Raw genomic sequence first — 15,442 nt, 5'->3', positions numbered from 1 at the left:
GAGGCCATGCACACAAGAATTTGGATTATTTGCAGTTCTCTGCTCTTCATATGGAAGCGCTGTGGTGTCTCACCGCAGAGGTGACAGAAACACATCCTGGTTCTCTGACACTGTTCTTGTGGCACTTTGGTGAGTTTAGGAGCTGCTGCCCTGTCCAAAAGATGATGGTAGAGGCCAGGCATGGTTTTGCCTAACTTGTGAGCCAAAGTAATGGCTATTGCTAGGCTTGAAGCGGTTTTTCTCTCTCCCTTGCTGGCCGTGGTGGCTGTAGGAGTGTATCTTTTTCCAGATGGAGTCCAGCATCACCATGACTTGCGTGGATGGGAAGTGGAACAAGCAGGTGACCTGCGAGCCTGTGGACTGCGGTGTCCCAGACCAGTACCACGTCTACCCAGCCACCTTCAACTGCAGCGAGGGGACCACCTTTGGCAAGAAATGCTCCTTCACTTGCCGACCTCCTGCTCTTCTGAAAGGTACCAGAGGGTGTCTGCACAGTGACCTGGGGAGAGCTGCACAGCTAACACACACTGCTACCAGTAATATATGTTACTGTTGCTGTTGTTTTAGAATTATTCATGATATTTTAAGTATGAAGAATTATGAGACTCTGTGGAAGGTTTATTTATATTAGAAGTTAAGTTCCTTTGCATCTCTCTATTACCTTCCTTTGACCTTTCCTTGATCGCGGCTGGCCGGGCAGTAATGACAGTGAATATTGCTTCCATACAACCAAAACATGGAAAAGTCGTGGGGATAAATCTGATTGAACTCTCTCATCTTCTTTCCCATGCCTTCTCTGTTTTGTATGTCTGTCTCTCTCCTATGCCTCCTCCATGTATTTGGAAAGGCAGGAGAAGACTGAAAAGCCCCATGTCCCATTGGCGCAGGTCCCCATCACTGTTTTTCCTAATCCACCATCACCTCACTCCTTTTCCACACTCATCTTTCTCTACCTCTGACCTTTTTTTCCCTCTACTTGTTTGGGAGTCTTTACTTTTCTCTTTTTTTCTTTTTTTCTTTTTTTTTTCCTCCTAGAAATAACACACTCTGCTGCCTTCTTTCATTTTCTCTCCTTCGTCTTCTTCCCTGCTGCTTTTCTGCTAACATTCCCATCCTCTTCTCAGCACCATCAACCCTTCTGCTCAGTGGCACATCACCCTTTCTGGTCTGATCCTCAGGAAACAAGAAAAGATACCACTGTTAATCTGAAGGAACATTAGACCCAAATTAACTTGTCATCTCGCAGTGGAGTAATCTTAACTGCTGTTGTCAACTCAGGTACAAACTCTGTAAAGGATTTTTTTTATTGTACCTGTAGTATTACCTTTTCTACTGGGACTCATTGCAAACCCCAGAAAAGGAAGGCACTTCATTTCAGTGAAAGGATATGTTGATTTCTTCATATATAACCAAATTGCTTAATTCTTTTTAACTCTGGCAGAAGATAGTCACAAGCAGAAAATTAAGTCTACTCAAAGGATAGTTAAGGGAAAGTTAATACTACTTTTTACCAAAAAAATCCCTTTTCCTGTTCATATACCGAGAGGGTCATCTTTAACAAAAGATGTTTTTTTCATTTTAAAGTGCTTTAAGTTCTTTGAGCAGACAGTGAAAATAGTGATACTCATCACGACCAACAAGAGCTGATGACTCAGGCAGGGGTAGCTGGAGGAGTGATAACCAACCCCCAGCTCAGGGGGTGCAGCTCTGGTGTGCAGCATCACTTCACTTCTGTCCAGAAACGCCGAGAGCTGTGAGGTAGAGGCACCACTTGGTGTCCAGCCATCGGGGATGACTAATAGATGTTGCCACTAAGCTTCTGGAGAATGAGTCATGCCTAATTCAATCACTGACGTCATGACAGCCACTGTTGGTAATGTCACAGCTTATCGCTTTGCAGTGGCAAGTATGATATCACCAGGCTGGTCTGCAGAGCTGCTGCATGAGTCAGAGCAGAGAAACATGCTGGTGCTCCAGAAAAGAGCTCCCTTCTGCACAAAATACCTCTGCAATCATCTGCAGTTGGGGAGGGGAGAGACAAAGCCAGGGCTGATTTAATGCGGCTTCTCTTATCTTTGAGGGCAGGGCAGGAGGGCTCCTCCACATACCTTCCTGAGCCCTCCAGAGCCTTTTGTTTTCTTCTTCTTTGAATTCCAGCCTCATGCCCCGTCTCTCTTCCTTCCCTTGCAGAGAGATGGTATTGCTCTGGGGTTAGCAGTTTGTCAGTATTATTTCGGATAACTCCCAAGTTGGCTCACTGTTGAAAATATGCCTTGTGGGTTGAGAAGAGTTCCTGCAGCAATGCTCAGGGATTTCAATGGAGTATTAGGGATTTTTGAAGGGTTAGTGGCTCATAGCTGTGCTTTGTTTCTTAGGAAAAGCTTATTCCTTTTCAACGTATGGTATAAAATAACAAAGAATGTAAAATACACTGAGACTGGGCTACTTTTAGCTTAACCTTCTGAAGTCAAGTAGGTCATAGCAGAGGCAAATAGATCTATTGTACCTTTTACCTTTGAGGTGTTGGCCAAGAAAGCTTCCTGAGGAAAATGAGTCTCTAATGAGTATTATGAATCGTATTTATCACAGTAGTCCCCAAGGACTGAGAGTCCCCAGCTGAGAATGGCTCCTCATTGTGTTGGAGTAGTGACTCTGATACTAACAGATGCTGCTCCAAAAGGCTCCAAATTGAAATAAAAGGGACAGCTTTAGGGAAGAGATATAACACAGAAGCAGAATGAAGAATGTGATGGCACCAACCCTCTGTTCAAGCAATGGCTTTGGAGAGGAGGGGGTTGATGTATGAAACAAGCTTCCTTTCAGAGAGGAACAAAATAAGGAAGAGAAATACAAAAGATGACAAAGCCCGTGTGGCTTCCCCTATGCTATAGCATTTCCTGAAATAAGCACTGCCTGCCTGTCATCTGAAAACAGTGCCCTTAATGATTTAATGCCATCATCTAGGAAGAGAAAGCACACAGGACATACACAGTTGAATTTGTCAAACGGGCTGAGGTGGCTTTTGATACATGACGGGCGTCACGACATTTCAAAAGAAAACAGTCCCTCTGAACATTGTTAACTTTGCTCACTGTTCTTCTCAGGAAACAACAGCAACTTGACCTGCATGGAGGATGGGCTGTGGTCCTTTCCAGAGGCCCTGTGTGAGCTGATGTGCCGAGCACCCTCCGTCGTCCCTAATGCAGATCTCCAGACTTCTCGTTGCCGAGAAGACAAGCACAAAGTGGGCTCGTTTTGCAAGTACAAGTGCAAACCAGGTTACCATGTCCCTGGATCCTCCAGAAAATCGAGAAAGTACGTGAAAGAGGAAAGCCTTGCAGTCAGTCTGATTCAGAAAGCCATGAGTTAAAACGACTTTGGGAAAGGGATGGGCTGTTTATCACAGACTATATGTGCCTTAGGGAATAGCATGGGAGCAATTCCTTCATGCAGATAGCTGTGCAGCTTCAAGGGGATTTAGGCACCTAGCTCACTTAGGCTTCTTTGAAAATCCTGACCAGTGCTCAAAAAACAGACCTTACCTTAGAAACACCCCTTTGATATGCAGCCTGGGGAGTCCTCTTTGAAACCCTGCAGGAAAGGGTTAGTGCTGTCATGTGCTTCTGGCTCTGCACAAACCCACTTCAAACCAACCACAGCTCACAAACCTGGGAAGCCGAGTTTTTGGGCGGTGTGTCCGAGACCAAAAGAGGAGTTTGGGCTGGGCAGCTCGATGTTGGCTTTGCAAATAATCGTTATTTTTGCTCAGAGACCTCATGACGCAGATTCACAACTTGTTCCCCGGGTGTTAAAAGCACAAGCACACCCATCCCCTGCAACCTGCTAGCAGAGCTCAGAGGCTGGAGAGGCTCTCAGCTGACTCAGCCACTCACTAAAGGGTCTTTTTTTTTTTTTCTGTACAAAAAGGCGAGCCTTCAAGATCCAGTGCACACAGGATGGCACGTGGCTGCCAGGTGCTTGTGTGCCCGTTACTTGTGACCCGCCACCTTCCAAGTTCCACGGGCTCTACCAGTGCTCCAACGGCTTCCAGTTCAACAGCGAGTGCCGGATCAAGTGTGAGGATGATGACAGTCAGTCGGTGAGTCTCTCTCATCCAAATTACCTCAGCTCAAAAACGTTCCCTGAGGATCCTGACCTTGGAGGGGCCAAGTGCCACTGAGCTCTTCTGAGAACAGAGACACAGAGATGGAGAAAGGAAAAATAAAGTAGAGGGAGAGTGTGAAGAGTCTGGAAATATTATTTTTATGACAGTTGTAATAGTATTAACTATTACCTGTAGAGGACTAGCAGTGACTGACTTAATGGTTCTGGACAATAAGTGGCTAAAAAATATGCCTCAGTGGCTCTATGACCTGGCTAGAAAGTAAGGAGCAATGAATGAAAGTAAGTTATCCAAACTTATCCCACTTGCTCATTCTGTTTTACCTTGCTTTTCCCTCCAATTCTTCTTATTATATTCCTGTGTGCTATATGATAATTTAATTCTATAGTGATTACAACTATTCAGGTGAAACATCTCTAAACTTCCATGTCTTCCTGGCTGCGAAGGTGTCATTTGGCATCAGGGGTCAGATCCTCATCTGGCACAAATCAGCATGTTGCCTTTGGCATCCTAGGAGCTGTGTTCACTGACACAAGAAGGTCTGGCCTTTACTATCTTGTTTGAAATGCCTAGTTTGCCTCACCAGAGGTAATTATAGTTTGTGAGGTAAGTAACTTCTCCCAGAAGTGCTGCTACTGCTCCATACTCTTGGGAAGAGAAAGCAGGGATGTAGAAGCTGCAGCTACTACAAGCACTGCAGGGAGCAGGGAGTGCTCTGTCATAGATGGTTTAATATCATTCCAGACCCTGAGAACATTTAAAAAGGGACCAATTATGTGAAAGACAGCTCTGATACTTGCTCCAAATGTTAAAAGCTCCTGCCTGCCCCTCTTCCCAGCCAGGCTGGCCTCCCCTCTCCACAGGGACAACAGGCAGAGCCCCAGTGTTTCACTTCAGGGCATCTGGAAAAGGTTTCCTTGAATAAGTCTTACAGGGAGGTTATGAGCTGTGTGAAGGGAGAAGCTGCAGGTGTGGGTGCAGTTTGGGTGGGAGCTCTGGGACACAAATTGCTCAGACTGGTCAGGGTGGCTGACGCTGTGTCCCATCCCTGGGTGCCATCGCTGCCAGTGCAGGGAAACCAGGGCCTCCAGGGCAATCCCAACTGGTGTAAGGGGCTTGTGTTTGCTTTTAAATGAGGTGGAAACAAAGAGCAGCAAGTAGTGGAGTCAGGGTTAGAGCAGTAATGAAGTGAGCTCTGGAAAGTGAGAGATCCGGCTATGTCTGCATTCACTGTGAGTGACTGTTCAGCTGCAAAAGCACCTTGGGCAAAGGAGCAGATAACATCTTGAGAGAGGGATTTGCAGAGAAAGGTATTTTCAGATATCCCAGAAAATAGGCTACAGAAGAAGAGGGGAGGACTCCTGGCACAAGCCAGAACCACTTGAGAGGTGTTAATTATTTAAGGATTAAACCCCACTAAGTCTCTCTCAGCTATATAAGGTGATAATACACGTTGCATCCAAGCAAGAAACCCAGCAGGGATTTTCACAAGAGATTTTGCAGGTCAGGGAATGATGGACAGTATGTTACTATAGCAATGGATATCCTGGGATCTCTGAGTATGTTGCAGAAACTATACAATAGTACCCTCAAGCACAGCCAGCTCCAGCAACATAAATCAGGTTTCATGGCTCACCTTTGAGAATCATGCTTGAACCCTGGCATGGAAATTGCAATGGAAGTGCATCACACTTGCTAAACCAGCAAATTGTGCTTAATTATCATTTAGCAATTTATTCCTGACTTTGTCACCACGCTGAAAGATCATTACTTGGCTGTACATCCAGCATCTCTTAATCACCAGGAACGTAATGGTCATTTAAGCAGGTACCTCCCCTGGCACCAGAGCAAGGGTCTTCAATTTCTGAATATTGTACACAAATCATATGAACAGTCAGATCTAAATTAATCAGTCTCTGCCAAACTGGCCCTTAGGTGAGAATCACCAAGCTGGATCACACCCTGAGTCCATCTGCTCCATTATCCTTTCATATGATTTTCTTATTACTTCTGGCAATGGCCAGATGTCTAGAGAAGGGGAAGCAGGTCCCACGCAGTAGTCTACCACTAAGACCACTTTGCATCTCACTAAACATTGTGTTCATCAACAAAGCTGAGCAAAAAATAAAAAAAGGCATTAGGATATTAAAGACAAGACTAACACTGAAGGCTGTGACATCTTCCACTCCAGTTCCAGGGGCTTGTGCAAGGCCCTGTGCCACAATGGGTGTGGGTCAGGGGGCAGAGCTCCTCAGAAAAGTTCAGCAGCCCTGCAGGGACCCCAGCATGGACAGCACATCAAAGGACCTCCCAAAGATACCCAGCACAGTCTCCAAGAACAGAGTGGGTAGATTGCAGGCAACGTGCCTGGCATGTAAAACGGGTGAGGAGAAGCAGAGATCCTGCATGGTTCTCCCACCCAGCAAGGTCCCCACGGGAGGTTTGGAGCCCAGCCCCACCAGACATGCTCCTGTTGAATATCCCACATTACCCCATGGCAGTCGGGCTCGCAGATCCCACAGAACAGCTTGCACAGAAATCCCCAGTGCTGTGAGGATAGATCTGACAAAAGATTGCCTGTGCACTCCTTTGTTGTTTTTAAAGGGCATGATATTTCCCCTCGGACTTTGGTATTCATTCTTCAGTATCATACAGAGAATCTTTTCTATAAGAGAAATGTCATATTCTATGCCTTGCCCATTCCCACACCAGAGGAGTTTTTTCCCTCCTTCCCACCTGCCTCTGTGTGTGTCTGTCTCAACCTCTTCACTTGCTGTCACTCAAGGCAGACAAGCTCTAAAGAGCACGTTCTGCCCTGCTAAGCATCCCTGCTCGTGTCCCGCTCTCCTTCCTCCCTCAGATGGCCATTGGGGATTCTTTCTTTTTCAAGACAAAGATGATGTAACTGGTTAGAGAATGGGCAGAGGGAAAAGGTTGTCTGCATTCAACACCAACCTCTCTACAACAAGAAAGAAGGCAAACAGGGTGAAGGCACCTTTATTGCAACTGGAGTGGGGCTGTTGTAAGGTGGAGACCTTGCAAGGGACTTGTAGAGACCTTGCAAGGGGTTGTAAAGACCTTGTATTGCACAGGAGAGGAGTATTTGTATGTGTTTGTCTGCAGTGCAGCTGTTTCCTGTTGTTTGTTTTTTTTTATTCTTTAAAATAAAACTCCATTTTGCCCCCCAGGGCTGCCAGTCCCAACCAGGGGCTCTTCCACTTCCAGCAGAACTTTGCTCCCAGCTCAGCTCTGAGCTCTCAGCCTCTCCTTGGTGGCGTTTTTGTGACCATCCTCCTTTGTCTCCTTCTCTCATCCCCAGGGCCGTGGAAGCAACGTGATTCACTGCAGGAAGGATGGCACGTGGAGCGGCTCCTTCCACCTGTGCAGGGAGATGCAGGGGCAGTGCACTCTGCCCACCCAGCTCAACAGCCACCTGAAGCTCCAGTGCGCCGGCGGCTACGGAATAGGTGTGTGAGCCTCCTCCCCAGCACCTGGAGCACAGCTCTGAGGGAAGCAGGAGGCGAGGAAGAGGATGGGAATGACAGGGAGGGAGAGAGGAAGGAGCCTGCAGTCCTTCAGGTCACCTTCTGTGGACCTGTTTGCCGGAGTGAGAGGCTGCTACGGGAGGCTTTTCAGGGAATTGCTTTTAGGAAACACGAATCTTTGAGAGGCCAGGCATCGTGTAACATGCTCTGATTGCCTGCTCCTTGCAGTGCTTCCAGTTTCATTGTGTCCCTTCTTGGCCAGCTGGTTCTCAGGGGCAGCCAGCACGGTAGGCTGTGCCAGAGACACATCCAGCCTGCAAAATGCAGGGAGGGACTGTACCTCTGTTTGTTCTTATGCTTCTGTTATGTCCCACTCCTTCAACCACATGCACACACCCTCAGTCCAGAGGCTGAAAGGCAAAGGAGGTGACAGGGGAACGCAGCACCAGGACAATTCAGGTCTCTCCAGAAAGAATATGAGGCAAGCTGAGCATCCCCTTTGGTATGACAGTTGTTTAGGAGCTATTGTAAGGTGTATTTTCCCCCTCTCTTCTGGGGTATCTGCTCACTCTGTAAGGGGTGATGACTTCACATGCTCAGCTTTGCTTTGTGGCACCCAGGCAGAGGGGAGGGACAGACACACTGCACTGTACACACTGTATTGTATTTTCAGCCCTATGTTGTATTTTCAGCCCCAGTTTTTGGGGTCTCCTTGTTGTAAGGGTTGCAGTGGAAGCCACACTGGCTGCAGCCCACACAGATCTGCGAGGCCCCTTCCTGCAGCCCCACTCCCAACCCCTGCCATCCCCCCCCTCCCTCCGCCTGTCCCTTTGAACTTGGAGAAATTTCCTCCTCGCGCGGCTCCCTCATTATATCGCAGCCATGCAAGGGACCACGAGCCTCCTTGTGTTCCCTCCCCGGGGAGGAGAACACGACCTGGATGAGATCAGCGCTCTGTAATGATGCCAATTACAGATCATATATCAAAACAATTCCGACCCGCTCCTCCCCGCGAGCGTACAGAGCGTGGCGGAGCGCGGGAGAGCGGGCGACTCTTAATGTGGAGAGGTGTTTTACCCTTGAGAGGAGGTTATCCCCAGGCCTAGCCAGGTTCTTGCAAGGAGAGAAGTCCCGGTTCTTGCTTTGGTGAGGAGCATCTCAGTGCTGGAAGCAGGAGGGTCTGTGGCTGCTCAGGCAGTGGGCGCCTGCCAGCTCTCGCTCTTCTCCCAGTTGCTGCCAGCAAGTGCCAATTCCAGGTGCAAGGAGTGGTGGGCCTGATCCCAGGATGGGACCACACAGCATCATGGAGGTGAGGGATGCATGGGGCAGACCCTCCACAAGGGCATGACTCTCCCTGGAGAGCTCAGCAAGGGCACAGCAGCCTCTGGCTCATCCTCAGCAGATGGAGACACACCACACTCTTTGCAGGCTCACCCAGCACCACCTTTTGGCATCAGATATTGGGGGTTTCCTCTCTTCTTTGCGTTTTTGGAAGCCTGACTGATGGCGTTTTGAGAAGGTGCTCTCCTGCCACCACAGGGGTGGTGTCAATGGGCCTCATCCAGCAGGTCTGTGGAGCCACTACCACATGCCCTGGGAAAGCAAAACTCCAAGTGCTCCCTGTCTTCCCGGCTCAACAGCCCAGGTCTGACTGCTCCCACTGACTCCTCCGTGTGGAGAACGTGAGAAAGCAGAAGCAGGTGGGGGAAATAATAGCATCCAGTCATGGTCACTATGAATCCCACACACCTTCGGTAATTCCTCAGACACCTAATCTGCCCTTCCAGGCTGAGGCGTGTGTTGAGCCAAAGGTTCAGCTCTCCAAACCAGTGCAGAGATTAATTCCTCCCCCAGCGCTGATTGGAGTGCAGAAATCCTAATGACATGTTTGCAGCAGCTGTGCCATTCAAGAGTGATTTTCCAGGGGGGAAATGGTAATGGTCCAACACACTAGGGCTTATGGTTGTGTCACCACAGGGCTCTGGGATATTGCTGCAGAGTATCCCAGCATGTTTTAATAAAGAAAGGACAGGGTTCCCACTGGGCATGACAGTTAATCAGAGAAAAAGCAGGTTTATGTGTGAACAAAGCCATCATTACCTCTCTGCATACTTCTTATCGACTGTGGGACTTCAGTGATAGTTCATCTCCAATATCATTAGGCTTGATCACCCTCTGAAAGATAATTATTGGAGGTCTGTAAACTTGGACAGATCAAACAGTAGGTTTTTGTCATGTCATAGGCGAGATGAGTTCGACAGCCTCTGCCTAATCAGTCCCATCGCTTGAAAGATTAGTTGAAATGGAAAAACCTTCACGTTTTCTTGATGATCCAAAAGTGCAAAACCTGACCCCCTTCTTGGAGTTAACAGGCAGAGAAATACCTAGATTTGCAGCTCGTACAGAAGGGCCCTGGAATATGTGCCACCCCCACGCTCTCCTGCTGAGTGCAGGGTTGTACTCAGCACTTCATGTGTGGCTCAGAGATATGTGATAGTTATGGCCAACTGCTAATTGCAATTTAGGAAAAACGAGCTGTAATCCTGTCCTTCAGCTGGAAGGATGCTGGAAGGGTCAGGAGCTGCTTGCTTTATCCTTTAGCTTTATCCTCCCCGTGTTTTGTGCAGGCACAGAGTGTACCACCTCATGTCTGGATCACAGTCACGAGCCCATCCTCCTGCGCGTGAACGAGACCGTGCAAGACATCCAGCACTGGATGAACCCTCAGAGAGTGAAGGTCAGTGCCTGACAACTCCACTAACTGTATCCCTTGCTGAATGTTTATGAGCAGAGAGTGAACAGTGTTACCTGTGGTTCATTTGATGAAGGGGAAAATGGGGAATGCTGCCCTTTAGGAAAGAATTCCTGGTTTTTGTTGTGTCTTTTCATGTTGTTCTGGTAATGTGGTGGCTCTCTCTCTGAGTTGCTGTCTCTCTGTGTTTTCCCACTGAAAGTCAGTTCAAGGTAAAGGCCTCAGATCAGTGGGGTCTGATCTGAAAATGGGATTCATGACACAGGAAGATGGGACAGACAGTGAGAGAAAGGGCACTGGCCAGGGTTTATTTTCTTCCTCCTGTTCTGTGTTTTGCATTCTTTGGGTGGCAGTGACTGGATTTTTTTCTGCGCTGCTTTTGGATGACAAAAGAAGCTGATACAGAGGGTATTTCATTTCCCGACCCCGCAGAGCTGGCTGAGTGCTCCCCCCGCCCCTTCGCCCGCATGCGAGAGCTGCCTGCTCAGCACAGCCCCTTCCAGAGGTCACCACTTCTCCCTCCTGCCTGCTGCAAATGCACAGCCAGCATTAACTGCTCCCAGCACTCCGTCCTGAGCGTCCTCCAGCACACACCAGTGCCAGTGTGCCCTGCTGGGGACGTGCCCACCCGTGTGCACCTCACACGCACGCTCACCCTGCACCCAACAGCTGCTTGGTTTCATTCCAGTGGGAGACACACTCACCCACTTCATCCTGAAAACCTTCACGTGCCTCCTGCCTGCAAATTCGTGTAATCAGGTGTTTGTCCCTTACACAGTATTTCTGCAGGTGTAAAGGTCTAACTGGACACGCTCAAGCACCTGTCGGAAGATGCTGACACATCAGGTGTCACCAGGTTGCTGGTGGTGTTCGTGAACAAGCACTGCTGGCTTTTACATACTTGGCCCTGGCTTTGCAGGAGCTTGTTTTACACACTTGAACTCCATTACGGAGGAGAACAAGCAGCCAACACAGCCCCAGAGTGTCCTGAGCAGCTTTGACAGTCTATTTGCTTCTCTACATGACTAAATGTACGCCCAGGGTTTGGGATTTTTGAAATCTGGCCTTGGCTGTGGGTAGAGAGCCGCTCCAAAAATCTCCACCACTTTATGCTTTCCTATTTCACACAGAGCGAGAGAATAAATCCTGGAAAGGAGTGGGAAACTTAAGTCCAGAGAATATGACAAGCTCATAGTGTCCTTCCCAGCTCCCCATTCGCTCCAGACTCTGAAATTCTATGACTGCCGAGGCTTTGCCAAGTTTCTGGCATGAAACATAAAGAAAACCCCTATCTCTGTGTGAGGGGCAATTTCTCACCGGCCCTTTCCCGAGTGCCAGACTTTAAAGTGGTTTGTAATTCATGGGGAAATAAAGTGACAGCTTCCCTCCCGTTCTCTCTGCACTCCTTCCCTTATTGATGCGGGTACGCGGAGGGAGCTGTAACGAGTTTTATACCTGCAGGTCTCTGGAGGGCTCATTAGGCAGCAGGGAAAACATAGAGTAGTAAAGGGGGAGATGAGGGGAGTGAGGGATGGAGGAGAAATCATGGTTTCCAAGAGCACAGTGGTAAATGAGACCCTTTTTTTGCCCTGATGGTGAGGATCTTGCAAGAGCTTTAGGCTGCGAGCAGATGCAAGTTTGACCCCACACTTTGTAAGTAGAGGGCGAGATTTGGGCTTGAAAACTTGTGTTGGGAGATGGAGGGGAGCCTTTAGGAGACGAGCAGGATGATGCTGAGACTTATCAGAGGGGATTTTTTTGGTAGCTGTAAAGCATCCATCTTACTCAGCTCTGCAGATAAGGGGATGTCACCCACAAGGAGCGGAGCCTCGTGGGGTCCCACTGAGGGAAACGCTGCTTCTGGTGGGACTGGGGAGACCCTGGAGAGATGGGACTGGGATGCCTTAGGGGGAGGTCCCCATGGCAATGTGCTGTGTATCATTAATAATCCGTGTCTCTGTTTATGGTCAGTGACAGTTTGCTGTTGTGCCACACGAGCGGAGGGAGCAGCTGGTTGCATTTACACGGCAAGTCTTTGTACATCTCACAGCACTCGAATGACGCAAAGGAAACACTTTCAGCTGCTTAATTTGAGGCACAAGTAAAGTACAAATTAGGGCAGGATGGGAAGTAGGTAAAGGCAGGACCCATTTGTGGCATTTACCTTTGAGGGGATAGGGACAAGAAAACACAGGGAGAACTGGCAAGAAAAAAGATATATTTGTGTGTAGCTACTCAAGCAACATCTGTTATGGAAGCAAAGTGGGAAGAAGGGCTATCCCTCCTCTGGGGGTTGTTTAGAGCAGAGCTGTGCAAATCACTTGATTTTTCGGTTCACTCGAAGTTCTGTTAAATTTGAAACAAAAAAAAAAATAATGTTTTTCTCTAATCAAAGTGACTCTTTTGTTGTTGTGATTTTTGGTGAACCAAAAAATCAGAGGAAAAAAACATGTTGGTTTGAACATAACGTAGCATTTCATTTCCAAGGAGATTTTGTAAACTTTTGTGTAATGAAAATGAAAAAAAAAAACCAAAAACCTTAGAAATTAAATGTCCTCTCAAAGGAACAACAACAACAGATAATTCACTTCAAAAAATGTCTAAATATTACTGTGTTTTGCAGAATTGGTTTACGTTGAGTTGCTTTGCTGGGTCTGAAACAGTTTGTTGAAATCAGTATAAGTTGGCACTGTCTTCCAAATCAGTATTTTCAGCAAGAAAATAATCACCTGAAATCTTCTGTTCCTCTGTTGTTCTGCAGTGGGCCGTGTTGGGAACAGCCACTGCTGTCCCCATGATTTCCCCTTCACTGTGTCACGGGGCTCTGAGCTGCTGAAGACACCCATGGATAGAGCTGCCAAGACTGACTCTGCAGGCAACAGGGAGAAAAAAGGGAAATAGCTCAGAGACAGCTTTGACAGCTCTTTCCCACTGACTGCAGAGAAACAGGGCAGACACCTAATTTCTTAGGTTGTCTGAATTTGGGTTCTTGCCTTTGTGCTGAGTAGGAACAGGCCAAACAATGTGCAGGCATATGCATGCCTGGGAAAGCCCTCAAAGGGTTGGTGTGCCCTGACTCTGCTGAGCTGAGCGTGTCCATGACCCCTCCACATGCCAGTGACACTGCCCAACTGCTGGTGATGTGTTTTCCCATGTGCACTGCAAGCTTTGGGATTATAAATGTCCAAAAACCATCAGTGGGAATACTCCTTAAACACTCCCCTATTCATTCAAGCTTTTCAGTTTTCCTCCTTCCTTCCCCTCTGCCTTTTTCTGTGAGTTTTGGGCTCGTTTTGCAGCAGGGAAACTGAGTCACAGAGCAGTGATGTGACCAACTGCAGTGCAGCTGCTCAGAACCCAGGGAGGCAGGAGATCCCAGCCCATCTGTAGCTACAGGAAGGAGCAGCCCCAAAGTGCTGTGTTCCCCCTCTCCTGGCCGATCCCCTCACCCCAGCCACATTAGGCCCATGGTTAATTATCGTGTTCATTTAGTGCCTGAGGAGCGAGTTAGCTGAGACCAGGAGATGCCAATCCCTGGGCATCTGGGGGACACTTGACCCATCTAAGGTTGAGGAGAGCTCTCCACTGGCCTCTCTGAGGGAAACCCAATCCCCCCTGCAGCCCGCAAAGGGTTGACATCACTGTGTTAGTCCCACCACGGGAGGGAAGCGCCGTGACCGGAGGCACTGGGTCTTCCCTCACAAGGAGAAAATGACAGCTTGATTTGCTTTCTTGGCTCTTTGTTACCTACTGTGGGAGCGCAGCCCTGCTCCCTCTCCCTTGGCAGCAGATGGAATCCCAGCCGCCGACCGCAGATGTGGCTGGGTGGTGTTTCTGGGATGGGACAGGGCTGGAGTCAATCCACCCGGCTGCACGGCGTTGGCCCGCGTGGGAGGGCAGCTGTGCTGCAAAAAGCCAGTGCGTGAGAGGATCTGGGGCCACGAGGGCAGCATATGTCACCACAGCAGCACAGGGGACGGGGCTCACAGGGGCAGTGGCCAGATGGGCTTTCCCCGTGCACCACCTGGCACGTGGTGGTGGTCCTTCCACCCACCTCTTACAGCAGCCTGCGTCGGCCTTCTGAGTCCACCTTCCTTTCTGTGCACACTGATACCATCAGATCGTGGTCATGCACAACCTACACCCGTCCTTGCTTGCTTTTCATGCATTTGTTCATCTCAGTTGCCCCATGCAGCATCCTGTGGCACCTCTATGCCTGTTGGCACCGCAGGAGGCAGAAACAATGCCCAACAACCCAAATCATTCCCAATTTCTCAATTTTCTAACCCAGTCTCTCCGTCTACCCAAACCCTCTCTCCCATTGCATTGCACACAGCTGCAGCAGCTTGAGGGTACAAACAGGCTGGGTGGGGGGAACTGAGGGCTTGGAAAACTAGCAAGAGGAACCAGGACCATGGCAGAGGGTCCTTCCTTCTGCTTTCAGCTCTCTGAATGTTAGCAGGATTGAATTCAGCTCCACTGGCAAAGGATCATCCAAGGGGAGGGTGAAGTAACAGGTATGAAGCTGCTGGCAGGTGCCACTCAGGAGCAATGGGAATGTCCCACTGACCCAGTGATTAACTTGGCACAAGGTCACCTGGCTCTCCTACACTGTGGAGAGCAACCTGGGGCTCCATTCCTATTCCCTGGAGAGTGTCCAGCCCAAGTCTGTGCAGTTCTTGGGATTGATGATGACCTTGACTGAGCACTCAGAGAAGCAGAGACTTCACCTTCTACCCCTTCCTCTAAGACTGGTGCTGGGCTTTTAACACTGGGAGGGTCAGGAAAGCAGTCAGTGCACCCTCTGTGAGGAATTGCTCTCACTTGGAAACCTCCTTTCTTCTTCAGAGCCTGGTTCAAGGCTACCCATCCTTTTATTGGCTCTGCATGCTCACACACATTCACACATAGCGAGAGGTTTTGTAAATATTGATGCTTCTTACCAGGGGATTGTGAGATGCTCTTTGGAAGTGCCCTTCTTCCACTTATTGTCTGCTGTCCTTGGATACAGGAGGCAAATGCCTGAGTTTTTCTACTTTGTTTTAATTCTTGGGTTCAAACGCTCTTGAACTGTTTCCTTTA

General features: G+C 48.7%; 1 protein-coding gene across 1 annotated transcript in view; it reads left to right on the top strand.

The window, feature by feature from the left end:
- The window catches only part of PAPPA (pappalysin 1), a 181,062-nt gene that overhangs the window by 142,412 nt on the left and 23,208 nt on the right, over positions 1-15,442 (top strand). Inside the window, exons 15-19 of the mRNA XM_008920190.3 lie at positions 290-473; positions 3,105-3,315; positions 3,928-4,099; positions 7,443-7,590; positions 10,236-10,345. Of these exons, the coding sequence (XP_008918438.1) occupies positions 290-473; positions 3,105-3,315; positions 3,928-4,099; positions 7,443-7,590; positions 10,236-10,345 (825 nt within the window). The remainder of the gene's footprint in view (positions 1-289; positions 474-3,104; positions 3,316-3,927; positions 4,100-7,442; positions 7,591-10,235; positions 10,346-15,442) is intronic.

Source organism: Manacus vitellinus, unplaced genomic scaffold (genome assembly GCF_001715985.3).
Source record: "Manacus vitellinus isolate BGI_N305 unplaced genomic scaffold, ASM171598v3 scaffold_27_pilon, whole genome shotgun sequence".
In the NCBI taxonomy this organism is placed as follows: domain Eukaryota; kingdom Metazoa; phylum Chordata; class Aves; order Passeriformes; family Pipridae; genus Manacus; species Manacus vitellinus.
Note: the sequence above shows the minus strand (reverse complement) of the source record. Positions and strands in the feature narration are given on the sequence as shown.